At 39.2% G+C, this 26,126-nt stretch overlaps 1 protein-coding gene across 1 annotated transcript in view; it reads left to right on the forward strand.

Annotated features, from left to right (window-relative positions):
• The first annotated feature begins 93 nt into the window (after nt 1-93).
• LOC121734491 (3'-5' RNA helicase YTHDC2-like) overlaps nt 94-26,126 on the forward strand; it is a 49,487-nt gene continuing 23,454 nt past the window's right edge. Inside the window, exons 1-7 of the mRNA XM_042125103.1 lie at nt 94-410; nt 586-812; nt 905-1,006; nt 3,511-3,705; nt 5,862-6,065; nt 21,375-21,473; nt 22,241-22,364. Of these exons, the coding sequence (XP_041981037.1) occupies nt 197-410; nt 586-812; nt 905-1,006; nt 3,511-3,705; nt 5,862-6,065; nt 21,375-21,473; nt 22,241-22,364 (1,165 nt within the window). The 5' untranslated portion in view covers nt 94-196. The remainder of the gene's footprint in view (nt 411-585; nt 813-904; nt 1,007-3,510; nt 3,706-5,861; nt 6,066-21,374; nt 21,474-22,240; nt 22,365-26,126) is intronic.

A 26,126-nucleotide genomic window follows, 5' to 3' on the forward strand; every position in this document is an offset into this window, starting at 1 on the left:
CTTTTACAAACAAACATCTCATAGTTCTGACAACTGTGTTTGTCATAATTGATAATTTGTCAGTCAGGTTACAGGTACCATATATACTAGTAATCTGTGCAGGTACTTACCTAAGTCCTAAACATTTGGCCGCTTTTTCATTAAAAATCGAAAACAAATGGTTTTTTAGAACACGATAAATGAGTAACATATTATCATGAGTTCCAAAAAGAATAAAAAGAGTTTTGGTAATAAGCGTTTCCCGATTGCGGAGTCAGTGAGTATAGCGCTGAAAATACAACTGGATAAATTTTTGAGTGACGAAAATGAAACAGAATTAAAATTCCCGACGTTTTTGTCGGCTCAAGAGCGAGGCTTCATCCATGAAACCGTTGCTAAGCTCGGATTAAAGTCAAAATCTAGAGGAAAAGGTAAGATTTTTTTATCTCTCTTCTGTATTTGGTTATCCCATAAATCATAATAGTTGATATTGTGTGTGTGTTTTATTTAGTCACTATCCTAAAGACCTGCATTTTAAACAGCTAGGACTAGTTGCGGGGCTACTCTTAATATGATTATGTCTGGATGTTTTTCATGTTTTTGTAGGTGTTAATAGATACCTAACAATATACAAGCGTTTGGGTTCAACTATTATTCAAAATGACGCTAAGCTGATCTTGGACTCTAACATGAGATGTAGTATAGCAGAACTATACAATGCATTTCCAATCACCAGTAAAGAGAAAGACGATCTCAGCTGCTGTCCTGAAAAGGAGAGAAGTCCTCAGCTCGCTCATAAAGCTCTGGGACAGTTGAACAATGGGGTAGCTCAGGTTGGTGACAACCATTATTTCATACATTATGTCCTTACACTGAATGCATACTGTTTTCCATGTGCTTTGTGAATACCACATTGATTTTGCAGATTCCGAACACGACTTACAATCCAGATCTCATCAAGTTCCGGGAGAAACTGCCAGTTTATGAGCAGAGAGCGGAGCTTATAAATGCCATATGGCAGAACCAGGTATACAATGATTTTGATATTATATTTAAAGCAACATAATACTTAATAGCCATACAGAGCTTAACTTGCCATTTTAAGCATTTTGTTTGTTTAAACTTTAAGGATGCGCAAAAAGCTGACTGCCACCACCGCTTCCCTCAGACGTCTTAGTCTTTCTATCCCAACTAAAATTACACTAGTTCAAACTTTATTATTTCCTATCTTAGACTATGCTGATGTGTGTTACTGTGATCTCAGTGAACAGCTCGTATCTTCTATCCAATGCTTACAAAACCTGTGTATCCGCTTCATATTTGGTCTTCAAAAATACGATCATGTGTCGGAACACCGTGTCAAATTGAAGTGGATCCCGGTCAAGATGCGTCGTAATACTCACATTCTACATCTCCTATACAATATTCTCTTCAATGCAAATTCTCCACACTATTTAAACGATAAATTCACCTTCCTTGGACATAAAAACCCTATTCTTTGCTCATCCAACAAACTCACTCTTGCTTTTCCCTCCCATAATACTGCTTACTATGACTGTTCTTTTACCATATCTGCAATACATTTATGGAACACTCTTCCCGAAACCATCCAAAGATCACCAACAATTAATATTTTTTAAAAACGAGTAAAAGAGTATTATCTAAAACTGTCATGTTGAGTAGCATTCTACTTCTTTCATTTTTAATATATTTATGTAAAGTTTGTGTAGTTTATTATTTTTTATGTATCTTTAATATGAATATTATATTATATATTATAGTAACACGTATTATATGTAGTATTTTTTGCCATAAGTCTTTGTTTTATATTATTTTAAGGTTGTCTGGAAGAAACTGCGGTAAGACGGCCTGTTTGTACAGGTTCTTATGTTACTTTATTTTAAATTGTCCAAAATCAAGAGTACAAACCACAAAGATGAAGATCAATAACCAAAATCTAATTATGGTTGTTAATCTTCATATCAATAAAATCATTTCTAATCTTTTATCTTTAAACAAGCAATTCTTGTATATATATATGTCGTAGGATGATTGTTTTCGCGAAATCCCTAGAATTTTCGCGAAAATTCGATTTATCAAATCATTTTACGATGTCGTAGGATGATTTGATAAATCGAATTTTCGCGAAAATTCTAGGGATTTCGCGAAAACACGGATTTATCAAATCATCGTACGACATATATATATATATATATATATATATATATATATATATATATATATATATATATATATATATATATATATATGAAGATCAATAACCAAAATCTAATTATGGTTGTTCTTCATATCAATAAAATCATCTCTAATCTTTTACCAAGTTTATACCAAGTGATAATATTATTAAACATATTATTCTAACGTATTAAAAACTATAAACAAAAACATAATAACTAATTATAAGTATGATTAGTTCTATGTTACAATGAAGTAAAAAATAAAACGCCATCTGTTGAGTCGTATTAGAACTAAAATGTTCATTGCATCGATATATTTCTGGATTTTTTATAATATTATACATAAAATAATATATTTAAGATTTTTGAAATATTATTTTAATACACATCCAAGACCCAGGAACATTGAAAACTTTTTGTTCCGCCTGCGGGACTCGAACCCAGGACCCCCGGGATGAACGCTGGCTACGCGCAATGCGAATTAATTTTCATCGATATTTTCATGGAAATAAGATATTTTCCCACATCAAAATGTAGCCTATGTCCTTTCTCAGACTCTAGAATAACTGTGTACAAAATTTCATTGCAAACGGTGCAGTAGTTTTGGCGTGAAAGCGAGACAGACAGACAGAGATACTTTCGCATTTATAATATTAGTATGGATATATTTTTTTTTATAATTGGAATCTCGAAATCGGCTCCAACGATTTTCATGAAATTTAGTATATAGGGGGTTTCGGGGGCGATAAATCGATCTAGCTAGGTATCATTTTTTAGAAAATGTCTTTTTATTAGTGTTTTTTCGATAATCGATAAACTGAAAAATATGACTCTTCCTGACATCTATTGGCGAATAAAAATACTATTTTGTGAGCAACTAATTGCTTTAACGACACAACAACAGTTAAAGCTATTCCAGCAGATGGCGTTGTTGAGTAACACGAAGTCAATGATTGTTTGCTATACCGAGCAAAGCTTGGTCATCCAGGTACTATTTATTTATTTATCATCATCATCTCACTTAAATAAAGTTTATCTAACTTTACAAGATATTGTTAGAGAAAATGTTCGGTTCCCTTTAACATTTTGCTCTTAAACCGCTGAAATCGATAAGGATAAATTTAATATAGAAATAGTTTGTGTCCCGAGTAAGTACATATAAAAGATTTTATTACGGAAAAATGAACGGTTCGAGTTAAAGGAATTGTGGTGCAAGGGAGTTGCGAGCATCCTCTAGTAAGGAATTAACGATGTACAATTATATGTATAGATGTAACGCTAATGTAGATTTGTTAATCGTAATCATACAAGTGTTAAAGTTGTGGTGAGTCAGGTTGTGATAGTGGCGGGCGCGACGGGGTGCGGCAAGACGACGCAGCTGCCGCAGCTGGTGCTGGATCAGTGCGCGGCGCGCGGGCAGCCGGCGCGCGTGTACGTCACGCAGCCGCGCCGCATCTCCGCCGTCGCCGTCGCCGAGCGGGTCGCGCACGAGCGCCAGGAGAAGATCGGACAGTCGGTCGGATACCAGGTATACATCTATTCTTGTGTAACGTTGTATGTACATGTACCATGTTGGTCGATTACTGACGTTTTGTGGCATTATTGTTCTGCTATCATATTTTGAATTGAATTAAATTATAAAAAAATCTATATAAATAAATAATCCATACTACTACACTATTACAAGTGTGAATGAGTGATTTTGATGAAATTCGGTATGTATATACAATTATACATACTTTTAGTCCTGGGAAAGGACATAGGATACTTTAACGGTGTTGCGGTCGTCGTCTAGTTCTCAGTAAAACTTAATAATTATTAATTTTTTGACGTGGGAGAGCCATGCTTCGGCACAAATGGGCCGGCTCGACCGGAGAAATATCACGTCCTCACAGAAAACCGGCGTGAAACAGCGCTTGCGCTGTGTTTCGCCGAGTGAGTGAGTTTACCGGAGGCCTAATCCCCTACCCTATTCCTTTCCCTACCCTCCCTTATTCCGTTCCCTTTCCATCCCTACCTTCCCCTATTACCCTATTCCCTCTTAAAAGGCCGGCAATGCACCTGCAGCTCTTCTGATGCTGCGAGTGTCCATGGGCGACGGAAGTTGCTTTCCATCAGGTGACCCGTTTGCTCGTTTGCCCCCTTATTTCATATAAAATAAGTAGTGTCCGATCGAAGGTCTATTTTTGGCCGAAGCCGAAGATTTATAATTCCACCGTGAGTTTCTCGCGTAACTTTCTGCCGCGCACTGTAAAACTCTGGAACAAACTGTCACCGGCAGTATTTCCGGACCTATACGACCCTCAAACCTTCAAGAAAAGAGCGTATCCCCTCTTAAAAGGCCGGCAACGCACCTGCAGCTCTTCTGATGTTGCGAGTGTCCATGGGCGACGGTAGTTGCTTTCCATCAGGCGACCTGTTTGCTCGTTTGCCCCCTTATTTCATTAAAAAAATATTTAATCGCTCGACTCTCAGTAATTAATTTTATAACCGACTTAAAAAAAGGAGGTTATCAATTCGACGCGTATGTATGTAATATTTCCAGAACTGCCCAATTTTCGTATATGTATGTCTGTAATCTGTATCAGCGTCTGAACAAATGTGCCAAATTACAAGTGTATGTATGTATGTATGTTTTTATGTTTGTGTTCGTATATCTCTGGAACTACCATTCCGATTTCAGTAATTCAACAGAAAAATGTGTAAAATACCTTGGACTTCACTTAGATAGAAGGCTAACATGGGCGAAACATATCAGAAACATATGACAAACAAAAAGAAGAGAAGCAGACTTTCAATGTAAAAGACTATACTGGTGGAAGACAATCACCATTAAGTTTAAATAACAAAATTCTTGTTTACAAATGCATAATAAAACCCATATGGACATTTGGGATTCAGCTCTGGGGATCAGCTAGTAATTCCAACCTAGAAATTCTGCAAAGACTGCAAAATAAAATCCTAAGATCAATTTCCAACTCACCATGGTTTGCCAGAACCAGTGAAATACACGAATACTACTAAAATATGAAGAAGTAAGCAGGTACTGTGCTAAATACAAGGAAAGACTAAGTAATCACACAAACAAACTGGTCAGAGACCTTATACAACCTGAAAAGGAAACAAGAAGACTAAAAAGATGGCAAATCCTAGAACTTGACCAACGCCACTAGACTCTACTAGGAGGCAAATGCTGAAATACCCCTATAAAAAATCCTAACAGCCAAAATATCTGATTATGACGACGTCGATAGCAGATTACAAGATTGAAAAGAAAAGAAAGTAATTCTTATTTTGTTGTACTTATAGGTATTGTTCAACTTAGGGAATAGTGCAAGTTTCATCAAAATCGGTTTAGTAGTTTTGGAGATACGGAGTTTTAATTCTCAATTACGTATAATTTCGAAGTCGGTTTTATCTATTTAAAATACAGTTATGTTCAATATGTGTACAAGCTACAATTAATTATTTCAAAACTTCAATATTGAAGGTCCGGTCCGTCGCTCTCTCACGGTCTCTCTCAGTCTTTCGTTCAATTTCGACGGTTGCTCAGACCTTCGGCAACGGGCAAAGCTTCGGCTTTGCCGAAGGTGTTTTTTTTGGCCGAAGGCGGCCGAAGCAGAAGCCGAAGCTTCGGTCGGACACTTAAAATAGGATATATTATTCAATTATGAAATAATGTAGATCCGGCTGGAGTCCCGCGTAAGCCCGCGCACGGTGCTGACGTACTGCACGAACGGCGTGCTGCTGCGCACGCTGATGGCGGGCGAGGGCGCGCTGGCGAGCGTGACGCACGTGTTCGTGGACGAGGTGCACGAGCGCGACAAGTTCAGCGACTTCCTGCTCATCGCGCTGCGAGACGCGCTGCCCCGGCACAAAGACCTCAAGGTGAAGCGTTCATCCTCTTTGACTCCTTACACAGTCTAGCAATTAATGGTAATGTAGGTTTATTTGTATTCATGACTGCCAACATTAAAAAAAACTTATTTCACCATAATACATAAAATATAAATTTGTGTATGCTCTGCTCGCGAGGTCTTAGTGGTAGAAGCAATGGCCCCGCAAGTCACAAATCATAATTGCTCACCTAATATTTGCATTGTATCATATTATAATACAATGCACTCTTATGTATTTATTTATTTATATAGCTATAATTCCACTTAGCAGTGCTGTACGATCCATGTCGTACATCAAGCAGTTTTAGGGTTTTTAAAGTCAGCGTTTAGGACGCGCTCGCGTAATTACTTAATATTTTATTAAAATCAGTTCGCATCGATCAATCAAGGCGATCGCGCGTACTCGCACACCCGGCTCATATTTTCAGTTAATCGTTTTATTAATTATCAAGTAAAAGGAGTAGTAATCAATCAAGGACGCTACATCCTTTATCTAGATAGTTCTAGAAATTTTGCGTAATAATATAAACCATGTCCGCGGTTTGAACAAAAATAACAAGCTGTTTTTACCGGATATGCAGGTTTATTGACTCGGTTACTTGATACTTTCGATTGCGAAAAATATGTTGGTTTCTTGTAATTATTATTTTTAACAAAAAATTAAAACCGACTTCTAAGGTAAAAACAATAATAACATCCTTATTTAATATGAACTAAAAAGTATTAAATAATTTTTCCTATCTAATAGTGCCTTTTTCCGAATTCGGCTAAACCTCAACTATTTCTGTACTCAATCTTAATTATTTTCTAAGGATTTCTCCGTACTAACGAGGGTCACATTTCGGCCTGTCTTTCGACAGGGGTTGATTTTTGAGAAAAGTTTATCTGAGCTTTTTTGTATCCCTTGGCGCCCCCTATCGATTGGTATATTCAAAAAGGGTGGTTATAAGAGGTTAAAATTTTTACGAAAAAATTTTCTAAGTCTTTTTTCCATAGTGCCCCGTTTCCTTCAGTCCAACCCAAATGTGTGCCTTACGCTCTGGAGTAAAGGTTGAATTTGTTACTTATGTTCATTTTGTGGTACTTGAACTTGTTTTTTTTTGTATTAAAATCGCTTTGAAATGTACCAAATAAATAAGGACATAACGTGATGACTGATGATATTTTATGGTGTTGTGTGTATATTGAATCCATATTATACAACCATGTGAGTTGTGACATTGGTGACCCTGACATGGTAGTGATGATGATGATGATGAATGTAATTTGCATAGTAGCATATGCTTTCAGTTCTTAAAACAACGCCTAAACCCCCAAACTTGTATCTATAAGGAATCTAGAGTTCTTTTAGTATCTTCGGAACCATAGCATACCTTGGTGCAAAATCTTGCGTTTTGGTAGCATATGCTTAGGATGCTTCTCATTAAACTAAAATCACCATATGTTTCCATATAAATTTTGAGGAGTTCCCTCGATTACTCATGGATCCCATCATCAGATCACCACTTTTGTGAAAATGGGACCAAATTGGAGTGAAACCTAATATAACAAAACAAAAAATTTGAAAATCGGTTCACAAACGGCGGAGTAGTGGTCAAACATACAAAAAAAAAAAATATTCACAGTCGAATATTATATAACCTCGTTTTTTGGAAGTCGGTTAAAAACGATTGTCTTGAGTTAAATTATGATTAAAATTATATGACTGTATATTTTGCACTAGGCTTCGCCGTCGGATTTTCTTGCTTTTTCCGTGAAGTCTCTAGTGCCGTAAATTTTGTTTCAAGAAAATCAAGAAATTCCTTTAGACTAGGTAATTCCCTCGGTTGCTTTAATAATGATACGTACTCGTTGTATGTGTCGGCGTCAAGTTTTTGGCTCATAATATGTACAAGTAGAGAATCCCATGTACTTATATCTACACCTAAATTTTTGATAGCGTTTAATGATTCCAGTGACGTATCGTGGATTCTCTTGATATGTCCTAACCATAAACCTATAATGCTAAAGACCAACAAAGAGTGCGAGAGAGAAGAAAATCCTTTATGGAATTATAACAAGATGAAAAGAGAGAGGCAGTCTAATGAAAATTGTAACCACTTTTATTTGACAGGTCGTCAAAAGTCGTCAGTCGTTTTTATGCCCTTCGGTATTTCCAATATATTGTTCAATTTGTTTGTATTTTTAATAAATATTATTATATTTAAAAATGGTGACTTGTGCTGTAAGTGTTTACAGTGTAAATCATAAGAATAATCCTGAAAAGTATACATTTCACAGGTAATTAATCTTCATGTCCTAATTGCTACGATTTGTTTATTTTTGCTATATTCTGTCTTTAGTTCTCTATTTCAAATAAAATATTGTGAATCCTCCCTTTTACTTTCATATTTTGCGTAACTAAAGGTACTATTGTTCTTATATTACACAAATTTTGAAGAAAAATTTTTCATCAAAATTTTTTACATATACGCTAGTGCTTGAATCAAATTTATCGATATGCTTATCGATATTTTACAATAACATAAAACTAAAATTAAAAATCATTTACCTTTATATTTATCACCTTAAGCCCGGCCGCACATTATCCGAAATTTCTGATCAGAAAAATTCGGACGCCCGGCGAAACGCACTCTGTTGATACATTTTGTTGTAGACCCATCATACTAAAAGAATTTCTGACGTGTCAAAATGTATGAGCGGGGCGGGGCGTCCGAATTTTTGTGATCAGAAATTCGGAAAATGTGCGGCCGGACTAAAAAGGACATATTATCTTATTTTAACTAATATAATATAGTATAGTATAATATAGCTAATATAATATAACTACTATAATATAGAGTGACTCTAAAACTAGAGGAAGGTTTATATTTATATATCATAATCATTTGTTTTACAGATTCCCTCAAGATCCTCTAATAAGAGGAAAATGGCTGAAATTAATTGGGCGTGTTGGTTGGAATCCCAAGAAAAATTCAACAATATGTAGCAAACATTTCATTGAAAATTTTTAAAGAAAAATTAGAATAAATACTATTTTGGTTAAAGGAGCTATCCCAACTTTATTTGTGCCAGTAAGTTTGACATACTGTTGCACTTGTTACTGAAGCAATTATTAAAAATAAGCAATTATAAGCAATTAATGCTTTTTAGTTCATTTAAGATTATACTTATATGAACTAAAAAGTATTGTTACGGTACATGGTATACGGACACGTGGTGCGCAAGTACATACTCGAACCTTCTAAAAAGGTCCAATGTTTGTTTACGTGTTTACCCTTTATTTGTTAGCGTGTTTGAATTTAGACCTTATGACTGAGTCCATAAGGTCTAAATTAAATTCAACTTACTGCACTTATCGCAAGGACGGCAGTTTTATTGTGGTACATGCCCGAGCCGCCTAGAAATTTCCCACGGTTGTTTACTTGTTTACGTGAATCGGGAAATTTCTGGAATTCGTCTCGCCATATAAAAAGAGCCGCAGGCAGGCCCGGCCAGTCAGTTCCTTTCGAGCGATCTTCGAGGCGATTTCGGAGTGATCAATAGTGAGTGAACCAGTGAAACCTGCGACTTGGCTACGACCTAGGACAGTGATAGTGCTTAGTGATTGGACCTAGTGATTTGTGTTTGGACTTAGTGCTAAGTGTTGTGACCTAGTGTTTAGTGCAGTGTTAATAAAGTCTTCAAGAGAGTCACCAGGTCTTTCTCTCCAAATCCTCGAACCCTAGCACGTAACAACTGGTGTCAGAAGTGCGATTTGGAGATGCCATTGACTCCGAGAGAGGACTTCAAGGGGAGTGTCAGGACAAGGGCACAGCGAGCTGCTGCCATTGACTCCGAGAGAGGAGTTGCGGAGGCCACACCCACTGGGGACCAAGCTCCGCCCACTGAGGGACAGGCCCCACCCACTGGCCCCGCCCACATGGCTCCGCCCACTGGCCACGCCCACCAGGCTCCGCCCACTTTGGCTGAAGCCACGCCCGCTGGCTCCGCCCACCGGGACACGCCCACTGGCCACGCCCCTCAGGATCCGCCCACTTAGGGCATGGCCACGCCCACTGGCTCCGCCCACCGGGACACGCCCACTGGCCACGCCCCTCAGGCTCCGCCCACTTTGGGCATGGCCACGCCCACTGGCTCCGCCCACCAGGCCACGCCCACTCAGGCCACGCCCACTAGCTCCGCCCACCGAGCTCCGTCTGCTCAACCCCTGCCTACTGGCTCCAGCCACCATGCATCGCCCGTAGCTTCTGCGGCCCCTCAGGTGGCTCCCCAATTACAAAGCCTAATTGAGTTAATTCAGGCTCTGCAAGAATCACAAGACCGCAAGTTCGGCGCTTTACAAGAGTCACAAGACCGCAAGCTCGGCGCTTTACAAGAGTCACAAGACCGCAAGCTCGGCGCTTTACAAGAGGCACAAGACCGCAAGCTCGGTGCTTTGCAAGAGGCACAAGACCGTAAGCTCAGCGCGTTGCAAGAGTCACAAGAGTCACATGATCGCAAGCTCGGCGCTTTGCAAGAGTTACAAGAACGCAAGCTCGGCGCTTTGCAGGAGTCACAAGAGCAACAAAAGGACCTCCAAGAAAAAGCCCTTTTGGCTATAAAGGATGTTAGTGACACGGTGAATAAGCTTCGTAAAGACGTCGACGTAATGGACGAACGCGTTACCGGGTTGGGAGTGGATGTGGAAAATGTGAAAACCGGCCTCACTGAACTACAGAAAAAAGTAGTGCGCCTGGAAACCACAGGAGTCGCGACGTGTAGTGGAAATTCTGGAGTGGCACATGGGCCAAGAGTAAAAGTGCCACCATACGACGGCACTACTTCTTGGAATGCTTATCGTCAGCAATTCCAGACTGTTGCTTCTGCCAATGGATGGAATGATGAACAACGCCTGACCGCTCTCACTGTTGCGCTCAGAGGGCAAGCTTTGTCGGTCCTAGAAGCGCATACAGGAAATGGGTTTCAAGACCTAATGGAGGCACTTGAATCCAGATACGGGGAGCGACACCTGGAGCACGTGTTCCGTGCCCAACTGCGTGACAGAGTCCAACGCCCAGGAGAAGGACTACAACAATGGGCGTTGGAAATTGAAAAACTCGTCAAGAAGGCACACCCAGGAGCTGACGCCAAGATGGTCGACACGAATATTGTGCAAGCATTTGTCGACGGAATCAGGGACCTGGAGGTCAGAGCTGCAGTGAGGCTACGTCACCACACCTCGCTTAAGGAAGCATTGGCGCATGCTTTAGAGGTCGAGGCTGTTCGGCGTGACATACGGCAGACATATAAGATCCGCGAGGTCTCTGAGGAAGTCAAGGAGGTTAAGGCTCCTACGAAGAGAAGTTCTGGAGCCATGTGCTACAAGTGCGGCGAGAGGGGCCATCTTCAGCTTAACTGCCCGCAGAAAGAGACCCAAATGGCAAGGATGAAAATGCTCGAGGAACGTCTGGAACAAATGGAGGAGCTGCAAAAAGCAAGGGGCCTCGTTCCCTGCCCGGGATCAGGGAAACGAATAAAAGCCAGGACTAAGGGGCGAGTGCAGGCTGACACGGAGGAAGCCCCGATAACTGTTATCTCCCAAGCATGCAGCGGGAACAGTCTTGTGATTCAGGGGACTATTAACAGGACGGATTGCAAAATGACTCTAGATACAGGAGCCTCTAGAACGATAGTGAACCCAAATCTGGTAAAAGCCGCAAGAAGACACAAGAGGAGAATTAACTGTCGGCTCCTTACTGCCTCCGGTCAGCCGATACCCGTCCTGGGAGAAATGTCAGTTACGATTAATGTAGGGGGATCCTCATACCCTCATGACGTTATCGTGGCTGAGATTATGGATGATTGCATCTTGGGTTTGGATTTCATGAAGAAGCACAACTGCAGAATTAATGTCGCCGACGGAGTGTTCAAGTGTGGCGAAGAAGAAATTTTCATCCTTGGAGGCGCCTGCGGGAAAGTTGAATGTGTAAAGAAAGTCATAATACCTGGACGTGCGGAAGCTCGGGTGCTGGTGAAACTACCGCCAGCTGGAAAGAAGAAGTCAAACAGATGCGTGTTAATCGAAGACACACCTACCAAGACATCAGCGCATAAATTGATGACGGCAAGAACCCTTGTTAGTGGAAGCAGTAACGCTGTGGTCAGAGTTTTGAATCTTGGTGATCGCGAGTTCTGCTTGAACAAAGGTGATGTCATTGGAAAGTGCGAGGAAGTTGTCTGGATGAGAAAGTGTAATTCGATCACAGGCTCAGACTCAGCAAACCCCAGCAACTATGGAATAGTGACTGAGCTACTCGATGACTGCAAGAGTAATCTGACTTATTCGCAGAGCATGAAAGCTAAGAAGTTTTTACAACGCCACGCGAATATCTTCTCCAGTCAGGAAGGCGACCTTGGAAGAACGTCGATGGTTCAGCACAGGATAGATACCGGAAGCGAGAACCCAATTCGTCAACGAGCAAGACGGATACCCATTGCAAAGGAAAAAGAAGTTGAAGGCCTTTTGGAGGATATGAGAAGGAATAAGATAATTGAACCGTCTGCAAGTCCGTGGTGCTCACCAGTTGTATTAGTGAAGAAGAAAGATGGCAGCACAAGATTTTGTGTGGACTACAGACGTCTCAATGATGTCACTAAGAAGGACAGCTATCCATTACCTCGAATCGACGACACTCTGGATACCTTGAGTGGCATGAAATGGTTCTCGACCCTGGATCTGAAATCTGGATACTGGCAGGTGGAAATTCATCCAAAAGACAAAGAGAAGACAGCGTTCTCCACCGGTAAAGGTCTATGGCAGTTTAACGTCATGCCCTTTGGATTGTGCAACGCACCTGCCACATTTGAGCGACTCATGGAGTGTGTACTGGCAGGCTTAGTTGGAGAGGCTTGCTTAGTCTACTTGGATGACGTCATCATTGTTGGCCGCGACTTCGAGGACCATTTGCGAAACTTAGAACGAGTTTTCGCCAAAATAGAGGGGGCCAAGTTAAAGTTGAATCCGAAAAAGTGTCGTTTATTCAGGAGTAAGGTGAACTATCTCGGCCATGTTATCTCCAGTGATGGAATTCAGACGGACCCGGAGAAACTAGAAGCAGTCCAAAATTGGCCAACCCCTAAGAACAAAACCGAAGTGCGGGCATTTCTTGGCCTATGCTCCTACTACAGGCGTTTTGTTAAGGGATTCTCAGAGATAGCCAAGCCATTACATCGGCTGACAGAAGATAAACGACAGTTTATTTGGGACGAGACTTCCGAAGATTCTTTTCAGAAACTAAAGAAACATCTGTGTGAAACACCAATCCTGGGGTATCCACAACCTGAAGGTCAGTTTATAGTCGACACGGACGCAAGCAACACGGCCATTGGAGGGGTGTTATCTCAAAAACAGGGTGAAAGAGAAGTTGTAATTGCATATTTCAGCAAATCTTTATCTAAGCCAGAGAGAAACTACTGTGTGACAAGAAGAGAACTCTTGGCTGTCGTAAAGACGCTACAACATTTCAGCAAGTATCTCATCGGCAGACAGTTTTTACTGCGAACTGATCACGCAGCCTTGAAGTGGCTACTACAATTCAAGAACCCAGAAGGCCAAGTAGCTCGATGGATTGAACAACTCCAGGAGTATGACTTCAAGACGGAACACCGCAGCGGAAAGGCACATGGGAATGCCGACGCACTTTCGCGAAGGCCGTGTCCGGAAGACTGCAAACATTGTGTTAAGCAGGAATCTAATGAAGTAACATTAAAGTTAACGAAAACAAGTCCTTTGGGCCCATGGGAGAATGATGCTATGAGGCAGGCTCAAGAAACAGATGACGACCTTCGGCACATCATCACATGGAAGAAACGGGGTGATGAAAAACCAATCTGGAGTGAGGTTGCACCCACTGGCGCTGTCACTAAGGCGTACTGGGCGCAATGGGACAGCCTGATACTTCAAAACGGAATACTCTACCGGAAATGGGAGAAGACCAACGGCAGAGAGTTCCATCTTCAGATAGTTGTCCCAAGAACGAGAGTACCGGATGTTCTCCGTGAAATGCATGATGGCGTATCAGGAGGTCATCTAGGAGTAAAGAGGACGTTAACAAAAGTGCGAGAACGATTCTACTGGTTACATTGTCGAGACGATGTACAGGATTGGTGCCGCGAATGCACTACTTGCGCTGCAGTGAAGGGACCACAGACAAGGAGCCGTGGGAGCCTACGCTTGTATAACGTTGGCGCACCGTGGGAACGAATCGCAGTTGACGTAGCTGGGCCATTTCCCGTGACGGAATCGGGAAACAAGTATTTCATGGTCGTCATGGATTACTTCACCAAATGGCCCGAAGTGTTCGCCATACCAAACCAAGAAGCTACAACAGTCGCTTCTAAATTAGTCGAAGAAGTAATATCTCGCTTTGGTGTGCCTCTAGAAATCCATTCCGATCAGGGCAGGAATTTCGAATCGCAGGTCTTCCAGGAAGTGTGCAGAATTTTGGGAATGCATAAAACGAGGACCACCACGTACCATCCACAGTCTGATGGAATGGTTGAGAGATTTAACCAGACCCTTGAGAGGCATTTGGCGAAATTGGTAGATGACAAACAAAAGGACTGGGACAAGTATATACCGCTCTTCCTTCTGTCGTACCGTACCGCCGAGCATGAGAGCATAAAAGCTACCCCGGCGTATGTCAATTACGGTAGAGAACTGCGAGTACCAGTAGACCTCTTGACAGGAGGATCACCGGAAGGACCAAAGACCGTACCAGATTATGTCTGCGATTTAAGGGAAAAGATGCGCTATATACGCGCCATGGTTCGGGAAAATGGGTTACAGTCAAGTGAGAACATGAAGACCAGATACGACCGGAAATCGAATACAAGCGGCTTCGAAGAAGGGTCACTGGTGTGGCTGCATAACCCAACTCGCCGAAAAGGCAAATCTCCAAAGTTGCAGACCAAGTGGGACGGCCCATACAAAGTGGTTACCCGATTGAACGACGTGACTTACAGGATTCAAAAGCAACCAAGAGGGACATTCAAAGTGGTACACATAGACCGTCTGGCGCGATACCATGGCAGTAACAATGATGCTCGGGACGAGCATCTCTAAGAGGGGAGTAGTGTTACGGTACATGGTATACGGACACGTGGTGCGCAAGTACATACTCGAACCTTCTAAAAAGGTCCAATGTTTGTTTACGTGTTTACCCTTTATTTGTTAGCGTGTTTGAATTTAGACCTTATGACTGAGTCCATAAGGTCTAAATTAAATTCAACTTACTGCACTTATCGCAAGGACGGCAGTTTTATTGTGGTACATGCCCGAGCCGCCTAGAAATTTCCCACGGTTGTTTACTTGTTTACGTGAATCGGGAAATTTCTGGAATTCGTCTCGCCATATAAAAAGAGCCGCAGGCAGGCCCGGCAAGTCAGTTCCTTTCGAGCGATCTTCGAGGCGATTTCGGAGTGATCAATAGTGAGTGAACCAGTGAAACCTGCGACTTGGCTACGACCTAGGACAGTGATAGTGCTTAGTGATTGGACCTAGTGATTTGTGTTTGGACTTAGTGCTAAGTGTTGTGACCTAGTGTTTAGTGCAGTGTTAATAAAGTCTTCAAGAGAGTCACCAGGTCTTTCTCTCCAAATCCTCGAACCCTAGCACGTAACAGTATTAAATAATCCTTATTCTGTACTCAATCTTCATAATTTTGAAGTCGGTATCAGTCCTAAGTATATAAGTTGCTGTTATACCTATTCTGTCAGAGAACTGGCGATTAGGTTAGCTGGTACCGATTGCAAAATAATGAAGATTGAGAACAGAATTAATACTGAGTACAGAATAAGAATTATTTAATACTTTTTAGTTCATTTAAGTATAATATTACTATTGTCATTACCTTGCAAGTCGGTTTTAATTTTTTGTTTAAAAAATGATAATTTTACTCTTTTTAGCTGTCCTTAAGGTTTTCTATACTTACAGTTGGTGTTTTAAAAAATCAAAATCAAAATTGCTTTATTTCTGAACAAATCTAAAATAAAATATATTTTCAGAATACATGGTGCCTACCACCGGTTTGAGAACTAAGCCGACGAGAAGAACCGGCGTAAGAAACTCGCACGGGGCCCACTTTTTACCAAAAAAAGTGAGAAAAAAAATAATCTTTTAAAATAAAATTTACAATGCTGTAACTAAAAATTATACAATGTAAACATAGATAGATACATAATAATTTTAAGTAATGTAGAAGTAGCCTTGCAAGCAGTCATTCAGCATTCTACTCCCAAGATGTGCCATCGTTTATGAAATCATTGACCTTATAATAGGCTTTGGCACAAAACGTTCTTTGACTACTTTTTTAAATTTATTAATCGAAAGATTTTGAACGTTTTCTGGGACCATAATATGTTTTATTTGCATTTGAATATCAAGGAGTCACCTCGATTTCTCATGGTGTCCATCACCAGACCACCACTTTTGTGAACATGATACCTACTCGGAACAATACAATGTACAACAAAAGAAAAATTTTGAAAATCGGTTCATAAACGGCGGAGTAATCGTTGAACATACATAAAAAATATATCCACAGCCGAACGTCTAGACTCCTCCTGTTTGGAAGTCGGTTAAAAATAATTGTAATAAAAAATATTATGATATTTTATGATATGTATTTAATTTAAGAATAAAATATAATATACTATGTGTGTTATTTATTTTCAACGTTTACTTTCAATGTAAGGGCTGATTTACCAGATAGATTAAGTAACTTTATAATGTGTTATGTGTATATTATTTACCCCTATAAGAACCTCATGTCATAACATATCCGACGATTGAAAAATCATTCCAAAAGAAAATGTGTATCTACTTTTCAATCGTCACCTTTTTTTTGCCAATTAAAATTTATGATACCTAATTTGAAATACAAATCTGTCAAAGTTGCATATTATTTATTTCTTATAGAAACTCAGGTAAAATAACTCGAACGGACTATACTATCAATAGCAAAATACTATACTATCGATAGTAAAATATACATCACTAGCACACGCACACATTGACAGATCGAAAATGGTCACGCATTTTCGGCTTGTCAGGTGGTCTATACGACAGTATATATTATGCCTATGCTCCTAACCATGTCCTAACGATGCTTGCTGTGACACTGGGATATTCATTAAAGTATTGATATGCGACGTAAAAATTAGTTTCCTATTATTATACCTATTATTTAATCTCTCCCTCCCTCCCTCTAATGTTGAACTAAACACTCAGCTTCACCTCGGAGCTTGCCCTTTAAAAATTGCATCTTCTGCGCGCCTGATAAAGATGCGTTGGTGTGGATAGCTTCCGTAAACAAGTCCTTGAATGACGTCCACTGCAGGAAACTTCCGCTAAAAGTAGGCAACTCCATCTGCGGAGTCGACTTCTTCCAATGATACATTGACCTGATTTTCCTATTGATAGACCTCTTGATGTCTTCGTACAATTGCTCATAATGATAAAATATTGAATCATATTCTTTATTTTTACACTCTAGCTCACTATCTATCTCAAGATGTATTTATAATCAACTAGCTGTTGCCCGCGACTTCGTCCGCGTGGACTTCAGTTTATAAAGCGTGATATCAACAAAATTGGTGTCAAAAGCTTTTATAAAAAAACCCTGGTACCCCTTAAATCAATACAGCTGTGCAGTGTGCACACAATAAGTATTTCATTTTTTTATATTAAACTTTATATTTTATGCCAAATTTTAAAGCTTATTTAGCCCCCCAATTACACAACTTTACCCATAAACTATTTATCATTGATAGGTTTAAGGTTACGTCACTGCACAGATAAAGTACTGAGTTATTTAATTCCGTAGAAAAGATATAACAATCGAAAGAAATCGAAACTTAAATGTAAGATGATACCACCTCTTATAGAAAGACTTTTGAGCAAGCGTCAGCGCGACGTAGAAGACGCACGGCGCCATCTATTATGAATTTTTGGAACTAACTTAATTTGAACAAATTTACGCATTTTCACCCCCTTACAACCCTTTTTTCCAGTAAAAAAGTAGCCTATGTCCTTTCTCAGGCTTTAGACTATCTGTATACAAAATTTCATTACAATCGGTTCGGTAGTTTTGGCGTTTGGCGTGAAGACTGACAAACAGACAGACAAACAGAGATACTTTCGCATTTATAATATTAGTATGGATTACCGACCAACGAGATTGTAAAGTTTTCAGTATGTCATCTAGCTCCCATTTATCTAACTACGTATATAAGTTAACACTAGTTACCTTTCTCTGTGGAGCCCTGAAGTTGCTCGCTTGCTTCTTGAGCTACTCGTCAGTCCTGCTGTTGACGCCCTGAGCCCTGAAAGTTACCTGATATTCTCCCTCGTGCCCGGCGTCTGGCCTTGCTGCTGGAGACGAGGTGCGCGTCGACGCGCCGCCCAACGGAGTCGCTGGCCGGAGCAGATGTACTCGGCTTGGCGTCCCGTGCTTGATAGTTGACGATGACCGACCGGATGTGCCCGTAGCGCTCTTTGGTTGACTCGAACTGGTCGGTCACGAAATAATCGTGAGGCTTGTCGCTATAACCACATAGCTTGACGTGGCTATTTTGAAACTCCTGCCAGTATTGATCCAGGGTTTCCAGTCTCTTCCTGATGTAGTCACCGGTCTTGCGCTCCGGGCTCCGGCCCATCTTTTTTAGGGTTCCCTAGCCAAATGGCAAAAAACGGAACCCTTATAGATTCGTCATGTCTGTCTGTCTGTCCGTCCGTCCGTATGTCACAGCCACTTTTCTCTGAAAATATAAGAGATATAATATTGAAAATTAGTACGTAGATGTAGTCTGTGAACCGCATTAAGATTTTGATATAAAAATGGAAAAATTATTAAAAATTTTAGGGGTCCCCATAGGTACAACTGAAACAAAAAAAAAATTTTTTTCATTTAACCTATACGTGTGGGGTATGGGATAGGTCTTCAAAAATCATATTGAGGTTTCTATCATTTTTTTCTAACTTGAATAGTTTGCGAGAGAGACTCTTCCAAAGTGGTAAAATGTGGGACCCCCCCTCTAACTTCTAAAGTAGGGGCATGATAATTCAAAAAAAAATATATGATATACTATCAGAGAAATTGATTCCTATGCAAATTGGGGACCTAAGTAGTTTTTTTTATGAAATTTATTTTTAGTATTTTTTGTTACAGCGGCAAAAGATATACATAATCTGTGAAAATTTCAACTCTCTAGCTATTACCGTTCTTGAGTTATAGCTAGAGACTGACAGACGGATAGACGGAAAGACAACGAAGTCTTAGTAATAGGGTCCCGTTTTTACCCTTTGGGTACGTAAGTTGAAATAATTGTCGTAGTGCTAGCATTTCTTTGCAAGTATTTAATTAATAAGAATATTTCATTAATTATAATAATAATAATTAGTTACTTAACTATCAATATATTTCAAGTTTACTTAAACTTGAAACAGATTGATTAGGAATTTTAGGATAATTATTAGTATAGTAGGTCTTAAAATATATTTTTAATGCAAACATCGGTTTACGGTTAATTGAAAAAAAAAAGTTGCTTTGAAAGTTAAACGTAAAACGGCTATACCAAACATCTTCGCGTCATCAATAGTGCGATGTAGGTGCCCAACAGCGACATCTTGGTGCGAAAAATCTAAATAATAAAATAACAAAAAAAGGATATGGACGAACAGCCTATAGACGGCCCCAATTTTATAAATAAAAAAAAAAAAAAAAAAAAAAAAACAGCGACATCTTTTGTCGATTAGAGTGTTCGTGCAAGCTATATCGCGATGTAGACGACCAGCAGCGACATCTATTATTATCAAAAGGAAAAAATAGCACAAAATCACGTTTGTTGTATGAGTATATTAAATTAGTTTTGTTTTTAGTATTTATTGCTATAGCGGCAACAGAAATAAATAATCGATGAAAATTTCAACACTCTAGTTCTACCGTTCTTGAGATGCATCCTAGAGACAGATAGACATACAGACAGACGGACAGACAGACAGCGGACAGACATCGAAGTCTCAGTAATAGGGTCCCGTTTTTACCCTCTGGGTACGGCAACCTAAAAGAAATACACCAAAAAATACACAATCTGTGAAAATTTCAGAAGTCTAGCTATAGCGGTTCTTGAGATACAGCCTGGAGACACAAACGGACAGACATCGAAGTCTCAGTAATAGGCTGCCGTTTTTACCCTATGGGTACGGAACCCTAAAAAATGAACTAAAAGAAAAAACAACGTAAACCAGCTCACAACAAGAAATGAAATCCCACCAAAAACATTTTCATGTAAAAATGTTGCCAAGATGAGAACATAATAATATTATAGTTCGTCGTGTCAAAAACTCTGCCACCGATTTTGAGTAATGTGTAGAGTTTTTAGATTCTTCTCGTGCGGCTGACACATTATAATATTACTATCAAATATTTTGCCGTGCTTTAGAGTAAAATTAAGGTTTTTAGATTTAGGGTTGAGTATGTAAGGTTAGAAACTTGGCTCTACATATTATGAGATCTCACTACTTTTTGACACGACGAACTATAATATTATTATGTTCTCATCTTGGAAACATTTTTACATGAAAATGTTTTTGGTGGGATTAAGTAATTACGCGAGCGCGTCCTAAACGCTGACTCCTTAAAAACCCTAAAACTGTTAATTGATGTACGATATGGATGATGGATCGTACAAGTGCAGACTGTTATTAATTATATTTTTCTTGATAGTTTATTTGTTCCATTGCTACGTGGGTGCCATTCTGGGTAAAAGCCTACTCCATTTCTTTCCACCTGTCTCTGTCTTTAGCAGTTTGCATCCAGCTTTTCCCTGCTATTTTTGTGATGTCATCTGTCCATCTTTTGTATAAGAGATTAAAAAAGTATAAAGTTATAAAGAATATATGAGTCATAAATAGTATTATTATTTATTTGTATGTAACATAATATTATTTACAGTGCTAAAGGCGAATCAATATTCTTGGTGAAGGATGTGCGAATTTTTCTTTGCCAGATAATACATTCTTCGGATAATATAGTCTATGAGCCATAAAGTTGATCGCACATTTGTCAGCCCCGTACGCGCCGTATACGGTATAGCACACGAAATGTGGCGCGTTTGGCGCGTGCTTGCTGATAAATATGCGATCACTTTAAGCAGCCACTGCACCCCAATATTAGAGAAGTGGTAAAAAGCAAAGAAGTAACTTATAAAATGGTATTAGAAGTAAAATGAGTAGTTTCGTGTTTGTTGTTGTCAGCTGATCCTGATGTCGGCGACGATGGACACGGCGATATTCTCGCGGTACTTCAACGACTGCCCCGTCCTCAACGTCCCCGGCCGGCTGTTCGACGTGCAGGTGCTCAGTGCTCACTATGACATACTTTTTCAATTATCAGTGTATTGTGTATAACATACGTTAGGTTCCCGTACTAACGAACAGTTGGCGTGTAATGTATCATAATATCAGACCTAACCTTTAATATGTAATTAATTATATAACGCATTAGTCTAAATCAGGGATTCCCAAACTTGTTTTGTCTACTGCCCACTTTGTAAACAAATTATGTTTTAGCGCCTTTTGTTTCAATTTTAAATGCATCCAGATGAAATAGATCACCCCCAAGCCTCTACACAACGCCCCCATTTTTTTCTGGGTCCCACACCTAGACCTCCAGCGTCCACAAGGGGGCATTATCGCCCACTTTGGGAAAGACTGGTCTTAATGATGTCTATGTTCTTATGAGTTTCGCTCTCGACTCGGAGAGACTCGGAAATTGTATTGATTGAAGTAAAGAAAAGACGATCAGTACATTGGACGGACATCTGGGTCGGTCTCTCTGTCTTTAGGGGTACATCTTATAATTCATTGTAACAAATAACAATTAGTTACTGTAATAAATCTATTATTATAGAAAAAACTAACATAAAACCTAATTTAGTTTATTTTGGAACAGTTTCGATTTTTAGGTATCAAACTATTTCCTAATTCTTAGTGATCAATTGATTAATTATTGTTTATTTGTATGTCCCTGTTCTTAGGATCCAATCTATTAAGTCTGTTTCGTCCGATCGGTTTTGCGCAATTTGTGAATATGTAGTAACTGTATGTGTATGTGTGCGTAGCGCTACTACCTGGAGGACGTGCTGCGGCTGACGGGGTACCGCAGCGCCGCCATGCGCCGCGCCGAGCGCGACCTGCGCGCCGCCGCCGCCGCCCCGGACTCCTCCTACTACGGACATCTCGAAGGTACCTCACGTCCACTCCCCTTGTATAATAATAATACTTTTATTTTGTCACCACACAACACATGCAAAACAGAAAAAAATATAAAATACAATAAAAAATATAATACGGTAAATGAATGAATTAGTTACTTGGTTTATAATGACATCCATGTCGTCACCGAATATGGCTCTTGTGGCAGACCGGCGCTGAATATGCCCCTGGGTGTACCAGCACATGCCGAGCATGAGCCAATTTGCGGCTGCTAATTTTAATTATATATCTTACTAGCTGTTGCCCGCGACTTCGTCCGCGTGGACTTCAGTTTATAGCGCGCGATGTCAACAAAATTGGTGTCAAAAGCTTTTATAAAAAAACCCTGGTACCCCATAAATCAATACAGCTGTGCAGTGTGCACACAATAAGTACTTAATTTTTTATATTAAACTTTATATTTTATGCCAAATTTTAAAGCTTATTTAGCCCCCCAATAACACAACTTTACCCATAAACATAGCATTTTAACAAGCTGTTAGTGTTAATAGCTTGTTAAAATGTCCTGTCTTCTCTAATTCGAGCATTAACTTTAACAGTCGTTGGTGAAATTTGGTCTTAAGGTTACGTCACTGCCTGCACAGATAAAGTACTGAGTTATTTAATACCGTAGAATAGATATAACAATCGAAAAAAATCGAGACTTAAATGTAAGATGATACCACCTCTTATAGAAAGACTTTTGAGCAAGCGTCAGCGCGATGTAGAAGACGCACGGCGCCATCTATTATGAATTTTTTGAACAAATTTACGACCCTTACAACCCTTTTTTCCAGTAAAAAAGTAGCCTATGTCCTTTCTCAGGCTTTAGACTATCTGTATACAAAATTTCATTATAATCGGTTCGGTAGTTTTGGCGTTTGGCGTGAAAGCGAGACTGACAGACAGACAGAGATACTTTCGCATTTATAATATTAGTATAGATTATGTGCACACTGCACAGCTGTTTTTGGGTATTTTGATTAATTAAGGGCCGCGCTACACCGGAATGGCAGCGGCGAGGCGAACACTTTCAGCGCTGCCATTAAGGTGTAGCGCGGCCCTAAGAGGGGTACCACTTACCAGGGTTTTAAAAAGTTTTTAAATTTGACACAAATTTTGTTGACACCGCGCGCTATAAACTAAAGTCCACGCGGACGAAGTCGCGGATAACAGCTAGTTATGAATAAAAACAATATTATATAGTAAAGTAGGTATGATTAGTTCTGTTACAATAATAAAGTAAAAAATAAAACGCCATCTGTTTTCATATATTAGAATTAAAATGTTGATTGCATTGATATATTTTCTGGATGGAATATAGGCCAACACGGTACACTCGAACTCCTTAGAAATGCAGTAGGAGTTCTATGAGATAAGATAGATTGATTATTATTATACCAAGTGATAATATTATTAAACATAATATTCTAACGTATTAAAAACTATAAACAAAAACATAATAACTAATAAGTATGATTAGTTCTATGTTAAAATGAAGTAAAAAATAAAACGGCATCTGTTGAATCGTATTAGAACTAAAATGTTCATTGCATCGATATATTTCTGGATTTTTTATAATATTATACATAAAATATATTTAAGATTTTTGAAATATTATTTTAATACACATCCAAGACCTAGGAACATTGAAAACTTTTTGTTCCGCCTGCGGGACTCGAACCCAGGACCCCCGGGATGAGCGCTGGCCACGCGCAATGCGACTTAATTTTCATCGATATTTTCATGGAAATAAGATATTTTCCCACATCAAAATGTAGCCTGTCCTTTCTCAGACTCTAGAATAACTGTGTACAAAATTTCATTGCAATCGGTTCAGTAGTTTTGGCGTGAAAGCGAGACAGACAGACAGATAGACAGAGATACTTTCGCATTTATAATATTAAGTAAAGATATCTTTAAACGAGCAATTCTTGTATATATATAATTGGAATCTCGGAATAGGCTCCAACGATTTTCATGAAATTTAATATATAGGGGGTTTCTTAATAATTAATTTATTAATTTCTTAATAAATAATTTTTAGAAAATGACATTTTATTCGTGTTTTATCGAATACCGAGCGAAGCTCGGTCAAATAACTAGTTATTATGTTAATCTGCACCATGTATGTATGTAGTTGCAAATCTATATATATATATATATATAAAACTCAAAGGTGACTGACTGACTGATTGACATAGTGATCTATCAACGCACAGCCCAAACCACTGGACGGATCGGGCTGAAATTTGGCATGCAGGTAGATGTTATGACGTAGGCATCCGCTAAGAAAGGATTTTGATAAATTCCAACCCCAAGGGTTTCAAATAGTATATTATATAATAGTAGTTCAAATAATAATACTTCTTAACGCGAGCGAAGCCGCGGGCAAAGTTCGTATATAATATTATCTATCTATGCTAATATTATAATTCTGAGAGTTTGTTAGTTAGTTTGTTTGTTTGTTTGTTTGAACGCGCTAATCTCAGGAACTACTGGTCCGATTAGAAAAATTCTTTCAGTGTTAGATAGCCCATTTATCGAGGAAGGCTATAGGCTATATTTTATCGCGCTAAGGCTAATAAGAGCGAAGAAATAGAGGAAAGTGTGGAAATACGGGAGAAATTATTTGAAATGGCTTATTTGAACGCGCTAATCTCAGAAACTACTGGTCCGATTAAAAGAAATCTTTTGGTGTTAGATAGCCTACTTATTGAGAAAGGCTATTGGCTATATTTTATCACGCTAAAACTAATAGGAGCGAAGAAATAGAGGAAAGTGTGAAAAAATGGGGGAAATTATTTGAAAGGGCTTATTTGTACTGGAGCAATTTTTGTTATTTGGCACACATGAAAGAATAGACCACGTGAAAGGACAATGGTCTCTTTTTTGCGGAAAAATGTACGGTTTCCGTGACATTCCTAAATTACGCGGGCGAAGCCGCGCGGAACATCTAGTAATATTATAATATCTATCTATACTTCTATACTATAATATTATAAAGAGGTAAACTTTGTTTGTTTGTTTGTTTGTTTGTTTAATTGTAATGAATAGGCTCAAAAACTACTGGACCGATTTTAAAAATTCTTTCACCATTCGAAAGCTACATTACTTACAAGTAACATAGGCTACTTTTTATTTTGTAAAATATAGGGTTCCGTAAAATATTTCAGTTTTTCGGAAACAACCAGAAAATTTACTTATTTTGCGTACGCTGCCTAACCTATAAAAGATAGAACCATACAATGTTCTAAATAAATGTAGATCTTATAAATATCTACAAAAATCTCGGCGACACACTATACCTATCTATGTCAAGTGAGGCACAACAACCATTTTTTTTATTTAAAAATCTTAATTTTTTTGGACTACATTTAAACGCATTTATTTTACTCATGCTAATAATCCTTATCAAAATAAATTATTTCATCTCTAAGTACAGTTTATGTAGACAATATTTAGTCTTTGATTGATTAAAATTGGACGTTTGGTTTAGAAGTTATGGCGAAATTAATATATTGCGATTTACGCCCGTTTTGAAGTGGGCGCTGCTACCAAGGCGGGGTCGGGGGTGCGCTCGCGGCAGAGGAGTTTAGATCTATTCAGAGTATTGACTATTGAGTAGTAATGTAGATCTATCAGTAGTATCGACGGAGAGTTGACGACCAAATCAGCTTCAGCTGTGTTAAAACTTCGTTAGCTACTTCCCTGAAGAACCTTTTCTGATAATCTGCATAAATGCTGACAGGC

The sequence above is a fragment of the Aricia agestis genome, chromosome 15, assembly GCF_905147365.1.
Source record: "Aricia agestis chromosome 15, ilAriAges1.1, whole genome shotgun sequence".
NCBI lineage: Eukaryota > Metazoa > Arthropoda > Insecta > Lepidoptera > Lycaenidae > Aricia > Aricia agestis.